The 19933-nt window shown below is 42.5% G+C and overlaps 1 protein-coding gene and 1 long non-coding RNA gene across 4 annotated transcripts; one reads left to right on the plus strand and one right to left on the minus strand.

Annotated features, from left to right (window-relative positions):
* Positions 1-213: 213 nt before the first annotated feature.
* Positions 214-10353, minus strand: NUP43 (nucleoporin 43). Of its 2 annotated transcripts, XM_067293560.1 has the most exons (8): positions 10192-10353; positions 9405-9527; positions 9091-9168; positions 7939-8116; positions 5125-5260; positions 4234-4385; positions 2535-2657; positions 214-1288 (listed from the first exon to the last, which is right to left on the minus strand). In XM_067293560.1, the coding sequence occupies exons 1-8, from the start codon at positions 10309-10311 to the stop codon at positions 1074-1076; spliced, it is 1125 nt and encodes a 374-aa protein (XP_067149661.1). In that variant the 5' UTR covers positions 10312-10353; the 3' UTR covers positions 214-1073. The 2 variants fall into 2 exon arrangements, with proteins under 2 accessions (XP_067149661.1, XP_067149662.1); XM_067293561.1 differs by lacking the exon at positions 9091-9168.
* Positions 10354-10804: 451 nt separating this feature from the next.
* LOC106496924 (uncharacterized) lies at positions 10805-18358 on the plus strand. 2 transcript variants are annotated; one of them, XR_001294706.2, is made up of 4 exons: positions 10805-11041; positions 15102-15189; positions 17082-17303; positions 18242-18358. It is a non-coding gene; the product is annotated as an uncharacterized lncRNA (long non-coding RNA). The 2 variants fall into 2 exon arrangements; XR_001294707.2 differs by having other exon boundaries at positions 18255-18358.
* The last annotated feature ends 1575 nt before the right edge of the window (positions 18359-19933 follow it).

The following is a 19933-nucleotide window of genomic DNA, read 5'->3' on the forward strand; positions in this document are numbered from 1 at the left end:
CACTGCCCTGAGTGTGAAATACTCTAAAGCTGTTTTGCTGACAAGTGATTTTTAAAGCCTTATAACTCCATCTGCTGTTGCCCAAATCCTAAAATTTCCCTCAGAGTGCCCAGTCTCATTCCCAGACCCAGTCCAGATAGCTTAGTTATTTACCCTCCTGCAACAATAACTAAAAGCATATCTATTAAACTAATCTAGTAAGTCAGACCAGTATTCTTGTGCAAAATATTTTAATAAAAAGAGAAAGGGTTCTCTGCAACAAAAGATAGGTATAGCAGTAATCATAAAATTAGCTTTTTAAACATTGCAAAACAGACTAGATGCAAAACTGTGACAAAGACCATGTCTGACACTGAGAGTCTCCAACACATATTTTAAAACACAGCCAACGTATCTATCACTTATGACTACTGAGCTATAAAAACACTTTTCCAGTGAGTTGTAGGCACATTATCAAGATCAAGTTTTAACATACCATAATGTATCCATAATGAAGTTGTAGTAATCCAAAATAATGCTACTAAAATGTTAAGATTCTTATAGAACCTTTTGCATTTCACAGCTTTTAGTTTTCCTTTCCAACTCCCACACACCAGCATAAAAAGCTTTGTTTCCAAAATATATATATAAAATCTCAAATAAAAAGCCATCTCTCTCAGGTGACATAAAAAGAATGTCAAAGAACCTTATGAATTGGCCTTAATACACGGAAGTATCTCTACATATGCATGAATAACTAGGGGTTTACTTTTTCTTCACCTCATGAATTATGGACATCAGCTAAGAACATGCATCTTGCCCTTGTGACTAGCTTCCTGCTTGCCAAAACCAAACAGGCAATGGGGAAGAAATGAGATCAAACTTGCACAAAAGCTGGTTTAATTACCCATGGTAGAGCATCAATAATAAGGGACAACTTTAAGAGTCTGAGGTAACTTGCATTCCTTTTGCAATAGCAGAACCAAGCTGTAGGCCTCTCTCCCACACGCTGATAACAGTTTAGTTGGAAACCCTGATGAACCTGATGCATTTCCCAGTAGTTCAAGGTGATTCAAAGGGACACTTGAGTAGTTTCATGCAAAAAGGTGTCTGTTAACATAAATAGCCTCTGCATCAGTACCATATACTAGACATGGTCCTAAAATATCTAAACTGTTCACAGACAAAGTCTGATTTGGAATTAAGTTGGTAATCTCCATGCGGTCTTTGGTAGGATCGTTGCTTAGCCAGGCACTTACTACAGACTGGTTAATGGTATTGTGGGAAAAATATGTAGTACTTCTTCCTCCTAAAAGAAAGAGAAGGAAAGAGGAAAAAAATTAGTTCCAATTTAGTTTAAATAGTCTCAGGATTTGGAGAAACATAGCAAGTACAGGACAAACATAATGGGAATAGCATTTTAAATCAGATTAGTTAATTGATGTAGCAGTCTTCCTGGTAAACAACAAAAGATAGCTAAAAGCCAAGTACTTCAAATGGTTACCGAAGCCTGCTACCAGCTCTCTCCTCACTTAAGAGGACGAATAGGTCAGTACAACTAAGAACTCATCTCACTGAACAAATAGTATGAGTAACTACAAGTTCTTATAGCTGAAGACTAAAGCAAGCATGGACCTATGAACAAAAGTCTGCTTATGCAGTGGTCTTGCTATATTTGAGACATCAGCTTTGCTTTAATAGTATTTACTCCCTACTGTACCTTCTCCCTACTTAATCTGGAAAAAGTGATATACCTGGATTTGACTTCAAGTTTTTTTTTTTTTCCACAAAAAAATTCAAATCCAAACGAAAGTTTTACAGTTTGAGAACTATCAGTCAGCATAAAGTTTACAAGTGTTTGAAGTGGTGCACTTAAGGGGTTATTTACTATACCCAAGAACATGCAGAGTGCAATTTGATTATTAGTTGTACTATTATTCCCTTGTACAGAACTCAACTTTGAATGGCAGCTTTGAGGGCAAAGGCAGCAGACATTTGAAAGTTTCCCCACTGTTTATTCTCTAAAGCTGCAAGCAATTAAGCAGTCCAAGATTATAAAAATGCCTTTTTGCATTCTATCAGTTTCATGTCTTTAAAATCTACCATGACACAAAGGGATACAGTTTCACTCACTGACAGTCTTCCACTTACGACTTGAAAAAATTGTCTAAAGAGTAAATTCAGAATTCTATCATCCCGTTAACTTATACAAAATTCTGTAACACCAGTATAGCTTAGATCTCCCTCAGATTCAGGTAGTAATGCATCATTTAGGCCTCTTTCATGTCTGGTCTATATGGATATAACTTAAGTGAACTCAATTTATCCTTGAAATTCTTTATGTGCCCCCTCACACACTAGACAGAGCACAGCAAGGATAGATTTAAAAAATCCACCATTTATCCCCATACGTACTTAGCTTTCCTAGAGTGCCCACCAGTGTCTAAAAGAAGCTGTATGTTTATTGTGTTAGTAATCGGAGCATATGAGATCAAGTGCTTTAGCTAAGTTGCCAGCTGACAAATTCAATGTAAGTTGACTTCAAACATCCTTACCTTGATGAAGAAAAGACGGTTTTTCAGATACACTTGTGGAAGTATCCCAGTGCCAAAGAGAACCATCTTCAGAACATGTAAATAAGTGATCTGGGTTGGAGGGATGGAAGTGAACTTCCCACACTGGAAGTAACAAGAAAAAAAAAAAAGATACTTATTGGGGTGTAAGCCATTCTCCTCATGATTTCTACATTGCTGTGATACTGAAAGTGGTTTGATATCTCCATTACACAAGTTATTCAATCCAACAGCAGAATATGCTTACTTACTATAAAACTCTACGAGCCTACTTCAGTCTTAAAAGTACTGAGTGTTATTTATGACAGTATAAAGATAACTTTGCAAGTATAAACTAGGATGGCTTTTTTTCAATGTGGACAGTTGTCAAGATACAAAGCCATCACCACTTCCTGGTATTGCAGACACTCATTTATCCAGTTCAGAAGTGCAGCAGGTGCCTCACAAAGGCCACTGAGGTCCTGATATTGCAAAGTACAGAATTAAAACTATGATTCATGCATGCATAAAAAGGAATCATACATATAACACTAAAATAATGCTACCGTATATGTAACAAACCTTGGCCATATGCAGAAAGGAGTTATACAGCCAGTGCCTCCTACAGTTATACTAGGAAAACGGGAAGGAAGAAAGACTGATCAGCTCCAGTGAGAGAAAAGAGCTTCAGATAAAGAAGAATGCTGCTTTCTGTTGGAAGCTGAAACAGTTTTTCCTTACTTTTTTGGATTAGTGAAAACAATTTAGACCTCAGGCTCTGGAGAGGAACAAAATCATTTCACAAACGTCAAATACTTAGCTCTGTGCACTGTGCCTAGTAAGTGCATGTCCATATCATACAAGAATCCAGGCCTCACCGAAACCTTGCATTCTTGGGGGGTGGGGGAAAACTACCATCAGTTATTTACTGCAATTTTCCCTCCCCTGAAAAAGCATATCATTCATTCTGTTGTACTTTCAATACTGTAAAAATTGTTAGAAGTTGAAATCTTATCTGAATTCAGACATTCTGAATAGCTTTCTCATGCTTTCTTCCCTACTATTAAACTTTAATCTGCACACGGCAAGCATTCTTTCCCAGAACACAAAGTTATTGTGTTGAAATACCACAATTATCAAAATAGTTAAGTCAGTAAAATTCCTTATCTCAAGAAACAATTTACTTAAATATAATCCTGGTATTGAATCAATAAATTGCCAGCACAGAATGAGTTGCTATCTTCTTGTTCATGTAACATTACAAGGAAAGTGAACTGTTTCAGCATTGTGGAGGCATCAAATGGAACTGTAATATTTTCAGTCCCCTTCCTTCCTTAACCTCACATTTCCAAGCTTGTCAGTAGCTACATTCCTGCTTTACTATGCCAGAATACTACAGCATGAATTATGAGCTGAGACTATTCATACACCTATGTTCTAGAAACAAACCCATTCTGATTAAATGCATCTGATGACTCATTAAAGATTTAAACTGCTTACTAATTTTAGTTTAAGGAAAATTGGCTTTTAGACAACAGTAGTCTCACATATAGACAAGGAACAAACCAAAAACAATTGGATGAAGACATTAAATAGCTATAACAGAAAACAACTCTGCTGTTCCTACAATATTTAAGTCTTGCCTAGCACTTGGAAGGCTTTTCTGAAGAAAAGCTGCCTATTTTAAGATCCAGACACTTACTTTCTGCTTCATGAGCATTTAGCAGGGACACCGGCATAGTACCCTGCCTGATGTCCCATATACTCAGCATCCCATCCTGGCCTCCTGTAGCCACAATGTGCTGCTGATTGGGATGCCTGTCTACACAGTGCAGCGGAACTCTGTCACCTGTCCTGCAAAGGAGGAGGAAAGAACAATGTCAATTTCCATTCAGCCTGTATTTTCTCCTTCTTAATCCCTAGGAGTTTTGACCAACAACATAACCATACTAACTGCAAGCTAAATTCCTGCATTATCTGGTCACTAGAGACTGGAACCATGTGACACCTGCTGGAATTTAGAGGTATAACAGTAACATAAAGGTACGACTAGACAGGCATCAGGTTCTGCGCCCTATGGTATACAGGCATCTACATACATACAGGCATCATACAGGCATAACATATCTGGCAGCTCTACAGGAATGAGAGGGCTTTGCATACAAATACTACTCTACATATGCCTACAGCAATAAGAATGTTACTCCCAATTTCACATTATAATTTCAGTTTCAACATACACTAAGAGTAACAAAGGGAGACTTGTCACTATCAAAACCATGTACCTAACCCACAGCATGTTAACGCTATGGGAATTGTTTCACTGGTAACAGGATTTGAATCTAGCTCTAAGTTTCTGCATTTGTGTCTCTAAGACAGAAAGTTATCATTCAAAAACATTTTGAATGTCAGAAAGTTTATACCAAGCTGGGGGGGGGAGGGGCAGACAGAGTACATTTAATCAGAGAAAGAAAGTTAAAAGCCTTTTAAAAAAGTTATTTGATACCTTCTTGACAACAGGGTGATAAGAGATTTAAAACAGATTAAAGTATCATGCGCTTCTTGGTAAATATGTCAAAAATAAAGGGCTTACAAAGAAAATATTTGAGATGGCTCATTTCTTTGCTGTCTGAGGTCCCATATTTTCAACTGTCCAATTGAGTTTACTGTCAAGATCTCAGTTGTGCGAAGGAAAGTCACTGCATGGAGTGTGCTGCTGTCTGCATTGTCTGCAAGAGAGATGAAGAAACCATTGAAGTAAAAATTCAGGTAAACATATTCAATGCTAGCCTCCATTTAGTTGTCAGGAAACACCTGTCCTCTAAAACAGACCTATTTAAACATTGTTACAACCTCTTCCTCTCCAGGGGCAGACACAGCCCACTGTCACCTGATACTTTAAGTGTTGCAGGGGTGCCCTGTGAAAAAGGAGCCCTTGCTTCTGGTGTCATACAGCCCTGAGACAGAAATCCATAAGAAGCTATATTGAATTAGTTCTAGAACTTACAATTCTACTTGCTGTTCTGTAAGATTTCTTCCTACAGTTGCTAGGATCAGGAATCATTTAAAGTCCATGGCTTTCATAAGATGCAATCTTTATACACCCTGCATCTACTGACACAAGAAAGCAGGCTATGGAACTTTTCATAATGCGATTCTCCTTTTGAAAACAAGAGCAGTAATTCTACCTAAGAACATTAAGCACTGTCTACAGAAGCCCTTAATTCATAAATCATTAAAACCACACTTTTAGATATTTTCCAGGAAGTGTCACCAGTATGATATTCACTCAGAATCACAGAAAAATCAGAGTATTGGGAGTCAGAAGGGATCTGTGGAGATCATCTACTCCAACCCCACTGCTCAAGCAGGGCTGGCTAGAACAGGTTGCGCAGGACCACGTCCAGTCAAGTTTTGAGTATCACCTAGGATGGAGACTCCGCAGTGTCTCTGGGCAACCTGTTTCTGTGCTCAGTCACCCTCATAACTAAAGAGTTTCTTCTTATGTTTAAATGGGATTTCCTGTGTTTCAGTTTGTGTCCACTGCCTCTTGTCCTGTCACTGGATAGCACTGAAAAGAGTCTGGCTCCATCCTCTTTTATATCTTCCCATCAGGTATTTATACACACTGATAAAAGTCCTCCCCTCCCCCCACCCATTCCCCAGGTTGAAGGCTCCCAGCTCTCTCAGCCTCTCCTCATATGAGAGATGCTCCCTTAAACATCCCTGTGGCCCTTCCTGGACTTGCTCCAGTAAATCCATGTCTGTGTTGTACTGGGAAGCCTAGAATTGGACACAGCACTCCAAATGCTGTTTCCACCACTGAGGAATAGAGGGAAAAGGATCACCTCACCTGACCTCTGGCAACAGTCTGCCTAATGCAGCCCAGGACACTGTTAGCTTTGCCATGAGGGCACATTGCTGGCCCAAGGTCAAGCTGTTGTCCACCAGGATCCCCAGACCCTCCTCTGCAGAGCTGCTCTTGAGCTCGTTGGGCCCAGCCTGTACTGGTGCATGAGGCTATTCCTTCCCAGGTGCAGGACTTTGCATTTCCCTTTGCTGAATTTCATGAGGTTCCTCTCTGCCCATTTCTCCAACCTGCCAAGGTCCCTCTGAACAACAGTGCAACCATCTCATGTATCAGCTACTCCTCCCAGTTTTAGGTCATCTGTGAACTTGCTGAGGGAGCATTTTGTCCCATTATCCAAGTCATTAATGAATATGTTAAACAGCACTGGCCCCAGTATCAACCCCTGGGGGACACCACTAGTGACTGTCCTTAAAGTCAAACCAAAATTCTGCTTTGCTTGTTAATCTTCATAAATAACAAATAGCAAAGCCTTTGTATCAGGTCCTTTTCCTACAGTACTTCTTTGATCAGCATGATTTACAATCAAATGTCAAACAGTTCAGAGCATTGAGGTAAATCTTTTGAGAATTTAGGGAAGAATGACATGGATATCACATTCTTATAATTTCATTTTCTTATTATTTATATACCTTTCATCTTAATCATGATGGGTCACATCATTAAGTCTACTTTTACCTCAAAGTATTTTTTAATTCTTTGTTCAAGTTCATACTGAGAATGCAGGTAGATTTTTTTGCTGCACAGGAGGCAAACTTTTCCTCGTATTGAGACAGACAAGTTATATTGCTTCCAGGCTACAGACATTTGAATGAGTTATATTTTCTGCCTACTTTTTAAATGAAAGCTGGGGCGGGTCAGGGGTAGAGGGGGAAATTACCTTTAAAAAGAACAGTGAGATTATTGACCACTAAAGTTCTAATGGATTTTAAAAGTGTTATGTGACAGAACAATAGTAAGCAATTTGGCAACGCAGTATATTTATGGCTCCAGAACATTTTTACATCCTCTAATTTCAGAGGTTTTTCTGCTAGGATTAATTACAAACATATCAATTTTATATTATATTTGTAAATCCATTAACCAAAAAAAAGCATTCATTTATGAATATTTTTGTGGCTAAGAGTTCTGTCAAAACATGTAGAGAGCTCAGCTTCTGAGGAATGTTAAGATGCCATTGTATTAGGAGTCTGTACTAAGGATTGCTGCCAATATAGCAATATTACACTGTACTATCAAATGAGCACCAAGAAAACAATTTGAATCCTGTACATTATTAAATCTGAATGCAATCAGCTGAGCAATTATCCAGAAAGAAAAAAACAACAAAACAACAGGTTTTTCTGCACATCTGTTTCTTTGGGTCAACAAAACACTATTAAACTTGTACCAGAACACTCTGCATTAATACCTGTATATAAATAAAAACTTCAAATGTAATTCATTTCTCAACTGATTTCTTTTTTTGGGTTATCACTTGAGAAGCTAAAAAGCCAAACAGCTCCAAACCCAACTAGTTTAAGCACTTATTTGGCATACCTATAGTTCTCACTGCATCCTTTTGGTCAGCTCTGAAGAGATTTATTCTACCATCTTCTCCAACAGTGACAATTTCTGGATTGCTGCAGATTACTCCAGTGCATGCTGCACCACCACACGATGCATCTCGATCCACATGATAATGAGCTTTCTCCCATCGCTGGTTGGCAGATAAAGTCTAAGTAGTAATCAGACATGAAATTCTCCTGGTAAGTAATGATTCTGATAAGAGTAAAGCACCCAGAATACTCACAAAACCAGCAGCTGGTTCCAGTAAAGACATACTACCCTACAGGAATCAGCATCTTCTATATAACTAGGAATCAGATGATCTGTAGCTTCCCTCTACTCTTGAGCACACAACCCTTCAGTGAAACAGATGTTTCTGGTTATGACATCTTCTCTGAAACATCTTTTTCCACACAAGCTAAAAAAACCCAGAAAACTGAAACCATCTGTTCATGACCTGTGATGTGCTCTTCACAAGACTTATCCCTCCACTCTTTCCCCAGGCCAAGGGAAAAGACCCTAGGCCTTTACAAAAATCTAAAGTCAGATTTAGATCCTGATTGCAAGAAAGTTAGTTTATTTTAGGTACCAAGTCAAACTATTAAAAGATATTACTTTATTATGTTATTGTGGATAAACTAAAATTACTAAACATTCATTTGCAGTGATGTATAACCTGAACAAAAGAATAAAACTAAAGAGTTTAAATATTATCTTCCCTCACATGACACTTGTAAGAAGAAAATCAACAAGATCAACTGGCTTTTTTAGTTCAAGAACGTATAAAACTCTAATAAGGCAGGCACAGGTTCATTAATGGTCTCTTTCCCCCCACCCTCAGATTATTCTTTCATAACTAACTGAATCTAATCTCTTAAGTTATCTGTTCAGTGAATGGACTATTTGGTTATAGATATATACGTATCCAGCCTATCTGGCTCTGGAATCTAATTTAATAGGTGTATACAACACTCTTTCCTCCTTCCTTACATGTATGTAACTGAAGGTCTTCCTAAGAAGCTTCAAAAAATATGATTTTGGTAGACACATTTCCTGCTCTAGTAGCTTTGAGAATCTTATGCTAAGATCAAAGTGACCTACATTACACAGAAGGGCAGCCTAAAATCAGTCCAAGCAACTTACCTGATTATTTTGGTGATGACGGAATATAGTTACATTTCCTGTTGATGAAGCAACTACAATTCTCTCTTGATCCAAAAACTAGAGAGAGATAAGTAGTGTGTTTACGAGTTGACATCAATACCAAGATGATCATTTTGAATTTAGAGTAACCTAAAATATTGCTAAATACAGTAAAAAGCACAAACTTGTATTGATTAGTTTTTCCTTTCTTCATTTTTTAAATCTCAATATTTTGTCAGCTCATTATCACTTAAGCTCTCATGAGTGACAAACCCTTAAAGAGAGTACACACCTACTAACCAAAACTATTTTACCTGCATGTCCATAACATCACCATTGTGCCTGATGTCACATAATAGCTGAGGTTCTCCTTGATATTCTCCACTGAGGCCCACATTTCCAAGATCTCCAACAGACCAAATGGAAATCCTGTTATCCTGTACGGAAATGACACCATCACTTTTACTTGAAAGTGTTTACAAAGGTATTTAACATTCAGTCAGCTTGAATTTCAGTCTTCTCACTGCATTCTGGGAAAGCAGAAGGTTTTACATTTACATTTACAATTCCTTCAGGAAGTTACCACATGAAAAAAGCAAGTGCTCACAATGCACTAGCTGCATTAAGTAAATAGTTTTTCTTTACAAATAAATAAGTCTATTTAGTTTTAAGGAAGGAAATAAAGCAGAATACATACAGAAACTCTTAGGAAAGAAAGCTTTGACTACAAACTTGGGCGCACACACGTTTTTAAAACAAGCCTGGCAAACACCAGTAAGGGGGAAGAGAGTCCTGCCCCTGGGCTGTGCCCTCCCCAAACACGCAGGACCGTCTCCCCAGCGGCCAGGAGCTGAGCCCGCGCGCGGCCTGGGCGCTCCCACAGCCCCGGGGACCCGCTCCCCCTTTTCCCCTTCTCCCGGGGCTCCCCGTAGCCCGGCCCGCCGCTGCCGGCGCTCAGAGCCGCGAAGGGGCCCAGCCCCGCTCTCCCCCTCCAAGCGGCGGCGGCTTAAGGGGGCCGCGGCCGGGGCGGCGCGGGGCCCCGGCGGGAAGGACGCGCCACGCCCCTGGGCGCGGGGCGCCGCTCCCCAGCCCGCGCGGTACCTCGTTGTCCCAGGAGCCGGTGGCGAAGACGTCGGGCGGCTGCAGCGCGGCGGCGGGCAGAGGCCGCCAGCGGGCCTTGCTGACCTTCTGCGACACGAACTTGGCGCACACGTCCTCCATGGCCCGCGCCGCCGCCGCGCGCCGGCTCCCGCCGCCTGCCTGGCGCCGCCGCTGCTGCTGATTGGCTGCGGCCGCGCGGCGACGGCGAGCGAGGAGGGACAGGCTTGCAGGGCAGCGGGCGCGCCCAGGCGGGGCAGGACTCGCCATCGCGGGCGGGGAGCGGCGCCGCGCGGCCGTTAGTACTGACGGGGCGGTGCAGGTGCGTTGCGTTTTGCTACCGGGACGGATAACGGCCGTCCGCACCCCACGTGGTCAGCGCTAACGGACGATTAAAGCGGGGCGGCCGCCTATGAGCCTCCCTTCTGTCCGATTTACTAAGCGACAGTGAAGGCAACAACGGTTTCTTATCTCTGTTACTGGCTTTTCTGTAATCGCTGTCGCCCCCAAAGAGGCACCTGGGCAGGGCCCGGACCCGGGTCTCGTTGCGCTATGCAGCTGCCTAGGGGAATTATATTTCTGTTTTGAGAAAACGGGAACAAAACGCTCCGGTGCGGCCACCGCTTGGGATGTGATGGGGAAAGGGAGGAGGACATCCCCCAGCGAGGGCGGTGACCCTAATCACCGGCTCTTTGCTCCTGAGGTCCCTCAGTAAGTGAGCCTGGATCAGCAAGGAATGCTTTGTTTCCTTCACCCTTCCACCAACTTCACTGTCTCTATGCTGCTCCTTTCACACTTCTAAAAATAGATTGCAAAGAACTGAAAGAACTGCCTAGACCCCACTACAGCAGAGGTAATGTCATTTAACTGTCTCAGAGATGCTGTCTTTCCTCCAATCTATTGATGGTCCCAGCTCAGGAAAAAAAAAAAAGCATCTTACTGTTTTTTCTTTCATGCTTAGCTCTTACAAACTCTCATGTCATGAAAATTGGCAATAAGCAGGTAAAGCTACATATATTGCACAAACACTATTTGCAGACTATTTGCAGAATTGGGTCTAGAAGAAATAAAATGAAAGGTGAATTTGCAAATTCATTTTGTATGCTCAGCCAGCCTATTTTCAGTACATAATGTTAAACCTTTGCAAAATCACCAATTTTTATTTTCTTGAAATGTACTAAGCAGTATCAATGACTTTTATATGAATTGGGCTGAATATGGGGACTGGAGCATCTCTCTTATGAGGAAAGCCTGTAGAAGAGAAGGCTGAGAGGGGATCTTATTCATGTGTACAAGTATCTTAAGGGAGGGTGTCAAGAAGATGGAGCCAGACTCTTCAGTGGTGCCCAGTGACAGGACGCGAGGCAACGGGCACAAACTGAAACACAGGAAGTTCCATCTGAATATGAGGAAAAACTTCCTCACTGTGAGGGTGACAGAGCACTGGAACAGGTTGCCCAGAGAGGTTGTGGAGTCTCCTTCTCTGGAGATATTCAAAACCTGCCTGGACACGATCCTGTGCAACGTGCTCTAGGTGACCCTGCTTGAGCAGGGGAACTTGGACTAGATGATCTCCAGAGGTCCCTTCCAACCTCAACCATTCTGTGATTCTGTAATTGTCTCTTCTCTAGATTTGTTTTTAAATCTCTACTTATGATACTCTTCTCCCTCTGTGAGATCCCTAGTGGTGGTGAACTGCAAAAATCTTTTTTTGTCCCAAATACTGTTTTAATAAACATGAGCACAGGTGTATTGTCCTATTTTCTTTATCATATTTCACTTCAGACCTAAATGACTGTGCAAAAAAAAAAAAAAAAAGCAAAGGTTAGTTGTAGAGGGAGGTAAAAGGTAACATGTATGCTGTCATTTCAGAGGATTGGACTATCCATTCAATCACTGCACTACAGTAAAGGACTTTTTCACAGATGCCTTTCTACTTTTTCAACTTATTTTTCTGCTACATCTTTTAGAAGCTACTGCCATCAGCTATCTGAGGTTTTGTCAGGTGTACTTACTAGCATTGGCAGCAGTGTCATGGTTGAACTTTCACCTGTATTGTTGCAGTTTGCCTGCCAAGTCTTCTGTTAGTTCATATTATACAGCATTTGTCAGTTCCTCATCAAGTCTGCTGTGCAGTGTGGAAAACCTTAGATGTGATACCAAATCAATGATATTATTTTATATGCTTTATGCATCATTTGAGCTTCAGTTGTGAGGAACATTTTTTTCAGTTAGGCATTGCAGAATCCAACACTGAACTTATTCAAGAGGCTGAGTGCTATTGTGTTCTACTGTACTGTAAGCCTCAGAACAGCTTTGTTACACTCTGCAGTAATATTATTATTCTACAGTAACCAGTACCTCAGGCACCCTGTATTAAGCCACTAACAGCAATTGTGCAAGTCACAATCAACTCCAAGGTAAATATTTTGAGCTGATTCTTATAACAGGTGTGAGAAGGGTCAATAGGTGACCTCAGAATACAGCTACAGACCAGGTAACCAAAAGTGGAAGAGCTGGGACAATACTCTGGAATTGTTGAAATGTTTTATTAGGCACCTATTTTTGCTGATTACTCTGCCAGAAAATGAATTTATAATCTTACTGTATTTTTTCTCCTTTGCTCTTGGACAGTTTCATTCTTTGCACAGGATTGCTTGATCAAAAGCATTTGGAAAGTATGAAGGAGAGTAGGTTGGCCATATAGGCCATTTTCATTAGGGCAAGAAAATCATGGGTTTTCTTTCCTGTCTCACCTTTTAAGGAATATTTTGGCAGCATGCTATGTGATGGAGTTGGGAGCTATGATGGATTTAGGACTGCTCTGTAAGACCTTTAAATATCTTATGTTCTCTATATTTGATCATTGTGAAAGATGTGTATTGTGTTGATTGTTGTTTCAGTGTAATAGCAGACTTAAATAAACAAAAGGAGGAAACACTCAGGAGAAAATATACCTCACGAAATATTTCTGAGGTTGCCAAAAGGGGATTTAAAGTCTAGACAAAGCTAAGTCTGGGCATTAGATCCAAATATATTAGCTGAAACAGCAAGGAGCTTTTAACAGTTATCCTTAAATGTGGCTTAAGTTATCAGAGTGAGTGAAAGGGAGGAAAACATGCCTCTCTGCCAGAGGTTAGGGAGCCTGGGAATGAAGGGATTTACTAGATTAGTGGCTGTACAAGAGCAGGATAAATCTAATTATGCCTCTTCTGAAGATGCTGTTTTCTTCTAATCTACTTTGCTCCAATTATCATTCAGCAATATTTTAAGAAAGCTATTTGGAGACACTGTATTTATTGCTTGTCACAACTCCTAGAGTTGTGCCCAGTTCAATCTGTTGAGCAAGCACAGCTGATATGCAGGTACTGCAGGACTGGCATAAAAGCAGAGTGCCAGGGCCCTGAGTGTACCCACGGCCCCTACTTGCCCTGACCAGCCCCATCTGGGACCCTCACCTGAGCTGGGGCACCCACTCCTGGACTGAGCGGTATTGCAGGAGGGCCTGTGCACCTGTGTCCATGACTTAGTGACTGCCTTGATTTGGGGCCTGACTTGTCACTTTGCTTTTGCGTGCTGGCAGAACCATGATTGTCCCCAACCCTGCTCTGCTTGCCTTGCTCATGTGCTGTGGCACTGCACCCTGTGGCGTGGCGTTGTCATCCTTGGCTCTGGGCACATCTTCCCTCACGGAGCAGCCCCACTCCTGCTGCTCCCCGGCACCAAGAGACGCTGATGTGCCTGAGTCCTTCTCACCTCCCTGCCGGAGCTGGGGAGAGAGGGATGCAGAGTTCAAAAAACCCTAGATGTAAACTTCTGAAATGGAAGTACAAAATGAAGGTGCACACCAAGTTGGCTTGAGATTGTAGGAAAAGAGATGAGATGAAGGGAATGATTAAGTTAAAAACAGAACAGAGGCATGGAGAGGAGTGAGCGTAGGTGTAGAAGACGATTAGTGCATGGTTTGGGACATAACTGCGGAAATGCTCAGTGCATGAGGAAATTTCTGCTTGTGATATGTATATGCAGAAGCAGATGGGATCAGGCAGTGATGACCAGCGTTTCATATGCTTTTCAAATTCAAAGAATTTTAAATTCTAATGGGTTCATGGAGTGGGAGGGAGGGATGAAACAGAAATAGTAGCAAGGAGGGGTTTATGTATAAGTGTATATAAATACAGCTAAGGGATTGAGATGTGGCTGAATGGCTGGAAGACGAGATCTGAGATTTGCTGTGTGCTTAAAATTACTGGAATCACCACATTAAAACAATTAAGTGATTGCCTGCTTTGGCTGTTGGCATGCCCCATGCATCCCATGCCTCTTCCCTTATAGGCCAGTCCACGCGCCAGCTCTTTTGGACCAACATCCACAGTGCTGGAGAGTCTGTGAGGATGGCTGTACTTACAGAAGATGGAGGTATCTGCAATTGGCAGTGGGCATTGAGAACCAAGGCACACAAACTGGCTTGCACAAGTGAGGGGGAAGAAGATAAAGAAATGCTGGGCATAAGAGGAGGTAGAGAGGTTCCACAGAACTACTGATAGCCAGAAAACATCTTTTTAAATTTGAGATTTTCTTCCATTATAGCACATAATGTTTGTGTTTTTTACAGCATTATCGTACTGGACATGTTTTTAATAAGTTAAAAAGTGGACTCATGGCCTGGGGCTATAGAACAGAAAGAGCTAGTGACCCTCATGTTTATTTACTGCACAAATGGGTGCATCCCGATGCTATTGGTGTACTTCAGTTTCTCAGATGCCTTTAAAGCAAATGGACTTGTCTTAAAGCTCCTGGAAACCTGCAGAGCCAAACACCATTTCTTTCACATGTACCTGGTTAAACGTCCAAGGCACCCTAGATTTCATTTTGGAAGGCTCATGCTTGTGTTCTTGTCTTTCTCTGAACAGTCATGCCAAGAACATAGCCAATAGGCAGCCAACGGTACATTTGGTTTGAAAGCTTCTGTGCGATCCTGCATGTTCCTAGCAAACAAAGGTAGGCTTTTTCTCTGTGCTCTGTGACAGGCTTAATCCTAATTTGAGCTGGTCCTGGTAAGAAGAGTCAGTCTGTATGTAAATGTTTTCTCATGTGTTTTGGTCTTCCAATGGGGTAAGTATCCCTGGAATGCTTTTAAGTATGGGCCAACTCATTTCTTGCCAGCAGCCTCTCTATGTGAGAGTAACGCAGCTTGCTTGCATCTGACAACAGAAAATGTCTTTTGCATTTAAAACAATGAAGTATTTGTGTGTGTGTGTTTTTACAGTGTCTGCTTGTTCTCTGTACTTGCTGCCCTTTGGGAATTCCTTTAACTCCATGACTTCCTTCTTTCCTGGCCCCCTGGAGACCAGAAGGAGACCTCTATATATGGTGGGGCAGGCTGGGAGTCTCTCGTGGAACATAGAATAGCTCCCAAATCATGCATAGGGGAAAAAGGATGGAGAATACAGAATGAAGCAGGGGATCCATCTCCAGAATTAGAAGAACCAGATGGGAGAGGTCTGGGAAGTCTGTGGATGGGACCTGGTATGTGCATGGGACAACTGCCAGATTTGCTCTAGATTGGGTGCTAGCCGGAAAAGCAGATTCCCACCTCCGCCTTATTCCCTTCACTGGGACTAACAATCATGAGATGAAGCATATGTGTGGTGAGCAGCTGGAACAGACTCATCCATCCCAGGATGGGTTCTCACACAGAAGATGTTATCTGTGTCTCCCATAGCGGTACATAAGGCTGCATGTGTCCTTAAATGTTGAATTTAGCTGCTCGTAGTCTTCTGGAGAAAGTTGTAGTCCCATTACTAGGCACACAGCTGTATTTAGAAGCCACTGTGACAGGATGGCAACCTCCAGAAACATGGCGACAGTCTCAATATATCCATGGGTGGCTGAGACATACCTCTTACTGCCTGTGATGCTGGAACCATGATTTCCCAAACAAGGTGGCTGACGGGCCCTGCTGAGACCATTGTGCTGCTTCCTCTCCTTAGTGACAAATTTACATTAGTCTGTGACTGAACTCTTGGAATCCATTATCTGCCTTTTGGCAGGTAACAGGGCTGTACATGTGCAGCTGGGGTAAGGCCAAAGAGAGTATTAGAGGGCCAAGAGACTCTTGAGAGCTCAAAGGACATAGGTATTTCAGGGAGCATCCTAAGCATGATATAATTTGGACACATCCAAGGAAGCTGCAGTTGCCCTGAAGATCATAAAGTTGGACTTGTAGCAGAGAAGACATTTGCATTACAGCAGCCCTCAGGAATGTCTTTAAAGAACAATATAATCTTTGAATTTATATCTGTCAGAGGGTATCTTTTCTCGCTCTCCTTCACTGAAATGATATAAGCTGCATTATTTTTATCTGGCCATGACAGCATATTAATTGCATAGCTCTCTAGGTGTTCATTAACTCCTATATACAATATTTAACTAAAAAAAATCAGAAAAATTGATGGTAATATTCCACATAAGCACATTATATCATCTGTATGCTACAATTCTGCTCATCATTAATCCTAAAGATGATATTCAACTCCCTCCTACGATCTCTTTGGTAAGAAGACCCCTTTACCTTACTGCTCAGATAACTTATGCAAGTGCAGCTCAGCCATTTGCTATTTTGGATTTTACAAGATACCCCGGCCCTTTTTTCACACCAGTATCAAGTGGAGAAGCTCATCTTTTATGCTTAAAATGCCTTGCATTTGCCTTCCCAGATTGCTTCAAATCTCTACTACAGCTCTACCAAGCTGTTTCAGCTGAAACATCCACACTCAGTACCAGCTACATATGCTTGCAGTGCTGCAAATAGTTTGCTTTGGCTAGTGTGAGTCACTGGGGAAAGTTCAGGTGGCCTGGGCAGGTACCTTAACTCATTTCTTATTTTGCAGGAGAGTTCTAGAGTTTTGCTGAAGATCTCACCCAAGACATGAAGTCTCACAGTTATGGCTGTAACTGTGCAGTAATTGTACTGAATACAGAAACTGATTCCAAAAGGGAATTTTCTTGAGAAGGAGAAACAGAATGGGGAAAACATTCTCTGGAAGATAAACTGAATGAACACTGAGAGCCTGGGGTTCACTATGACAGTATCAATGGATTTTTCTTGTACGGTAAGTCAGGAAAAAAGTGGAATGGAAATTTTCCCCAAAACTATGAGACAAGTCTAAGTGTGCCCATAGATAGCTTGAAATACTATTCTTCTCTAGTGTTTCATACTATATACTATTGATATGGCCAGGGTTTTTACAGTTATGCATCACTATTCTCATGTTTCAAAAGGGAAGATTGGAAACTGTGTTGTCTGGTAATAGGTAGAAGATGCAACTATAGTGTTGCACCTGGTTAAGAGGAAGCACTGCAAAATTGCAGTCCCAGATGTGTGACTGCCTGAGAAAGTTTGCTCACAGAGACCAGAAGGGGGCATAAATGCAAGAGTCCCAGCAGTGACGGTAGGGTCTCTGGAATTGTCTGTAATAACCAATTTTTCCCCCTTTTTCTTAAGGCCAATAAAATCACATTTAAATAATTGGCTAAAATAAAAATTGGTGGCAAAATTAAGCATTAAAGAGATTAGGAATACCCAGGAATGCCCCCTTGACTGTATGAGATTAATTCTTTTCTGCATTATGATACAGGCTGCAGGAAGACAAGGATGTACTACTTTTCCCCTTAAGATTACTATCTCATTTTGCACACACATTGGGACAGAATAAAGGCTGTATAGAAACTGTCAGTTTGGCATTTATTAATTTCTGAGTTACTGATCTTGTGATCTAGACCCCTTTTAAAAGGAATTTTAATATGTAATTTAAAAATGGAAAATGTACATTGTTCGACAATAGCTTTTGGTAAATTCTGTTTAAAATAACCCACCTTATTTCTGATGATAAGTATCTTATTTCAACACCTAATAAAACCAATGAAAATTATACTTTGTTATAGATAACAATACTACCTAGTAATAGATCTTTGGTAGTCATGCAAGATGGTATTTAGCCATAAATGCAGGTGCAAACTCCCATAACATTCTATCCCTTCTCATTTTCAGTGTTATTTTCCAGGTTTTCAATGACATCTTTTCTCTACCAGTCTACAATCCTTTCATCTCCCTCCCAGTGACTGTCAGTTATTTGATTTTACACAATTGTATTAAAAAAGGTAAACTAAAAATTAAAATTAAATGTTCAATTTTTTAGTATAATTAGTAAGCAAAGCATTAAAAAAGCCCACAAGAATACTGTAAGGAAATCCTCAGACAAGTATTAGGATCCCTGAAAGTTCAGAATATGAATATAAAGCAAAAAAATCTCACCCCATCACAGAAAGCAGTGCACAAGCAGGGCACCCCGGCAACTTTCCTCCCACCCTCCGGTGACTGTGCAGTAATCGTGCAGTTGCAAAGGGATGTTAGCCTTTGAGGCTCCGGATTAGTTTAAACCGATTCCTGTAATTTTTTTTCTCTCTACCCTTCTTGTGACATCAGCACAGGGTAAAATGAAGGCCGCGTGTCGGCGTACTTCCGTAGTTAATGTAAAATTCCCCCAAAAGACGTCGTGTACCTGACACGCCGGCGGACCAGGCGGCTTATTTCACAGTGACCCGTTTCCCCAGCTGGCCCGGATGAGACGCGCGGGCGGGGGGGAGTGGGCGTGCCCGGCCCGCGCGCTCTAACCAATGGTAGCCTCCAGCACGTACCGCTGCCCTTCGCTGGGCTCACCCGGGCCAATAGGCGCGCTCCATGCAAACGTAGCGCCGCGCGCCGGAGGTAATTGGCTTCGTAGCAACGGTTGCGCCGCGTGGGGCCACCCCCACCCCGCTGGCGCCGTGGCAACGGGGCGCGGCCGCGGCCCGCGGCTCGGCTGAGTGGCAACGGAGCGCGGCGGGTGCCAACCGCCCGCTCCTTCCAACACCCAGCGCGGCAAAAACAGGAGCGGGCGTGCAGACGGAGTGCAGACGTGCGGTTCTAACAGCTCGGGCATCCGTTAGTTGAACTCTTAAGCGAATTAACAAACACGTTTGAAAGTTCATTTTTACTCTTAAACCCCTGCACGTTCTGGGCTGCAGAAACGCACGTTTTTCAGGCACAGCAAAAAAACTGAACTCTCACCTTAAGCACAAAAGCAACCAAAACACCTAAATCAGAGTAGCTACTAAAACCACACAACTTGTACCACACTGTAAAACTGTGAGAAGCAGCAGGCCTCAAATGGGTAAAGTAGGGCTCAGAAAGATGCTGCAGAAACCTGTGCCTTGGCCCCATGTACTCCGTGACCTTGGGCAAGTCACGTAGTCTTCCCCACATCCCCAGCGCTGTGCAGATGGCTTTACAAAGCGTTGTGGAGGTAAGTACGGTCGTGTATCATCAGGTGCTGAGACCATAACAGAAAACAAGGCCCCTCCACCCAGTGTGCTTCCCAAGCGCTGGGTGCTTAAGCAGCCGGGGGAAGGAGGGGTGCACGGGGGTCCCAGCACCCCGGCGGGCGGATCTGGGCAAGCCCAGCGCGGTGGCCAAATCTCTCCACGAAAACAGCGGCCCCGAGCGGGGCCTGACAGCTGAGAGCCGCCCGCAGGCAGCGCTCCCCGCCTCCAAATACACGTCCCTACCCACGGGCCGCAGGGACAGAGGAGAAGGAGCCCCTCACGCGGGCTCCATTTAGAGCTACAAGCAGTGCCGCCAGCCTCTGCCAGGCACCCGCAGTCCCCCCCTGCTCCCGCGGGCCGAATAACCTTCCCGGCGCGC

Source organism: Apteryx mantelli, chromosome 3, assembly GCF_036417845.1.
Source record: "Apteryx mantelli isolate bAptMan1 chromosome 3, bAptMan1.hap1, whole genome shotgun sequence".
Classification (NCBI taxonomy): domain Eukaryota; kingdom Metazoa; phylum Chordata; class Aves; order Apterygiformes; family Apterygidae; genus Apteryx; species Apteryx mantelli.

Coding starts and splice junctions, on each gene's coding strand:
- NUP43 (XM_067293560.1), bottom strand. CDS start 10,311: ATGGAGGACGTGTGCGCCAAGTTCGTGTCGCAGAAGGTCAGCAAGGCC. Junction 9,528..10,191: donor CCGGCTCCTGGGACAACGAG/GTACCGCGCGGG, acceptor ATTTCCGTACAG/GATAACAGGATTTCCATTTG. Junction 8,117..9,090: donor GTCATCACCAAAATAATCAG/GTAAGTTGCTTG, acceptor ATTACTACTTAG/ACTTTATCTGCCAACCAGCG.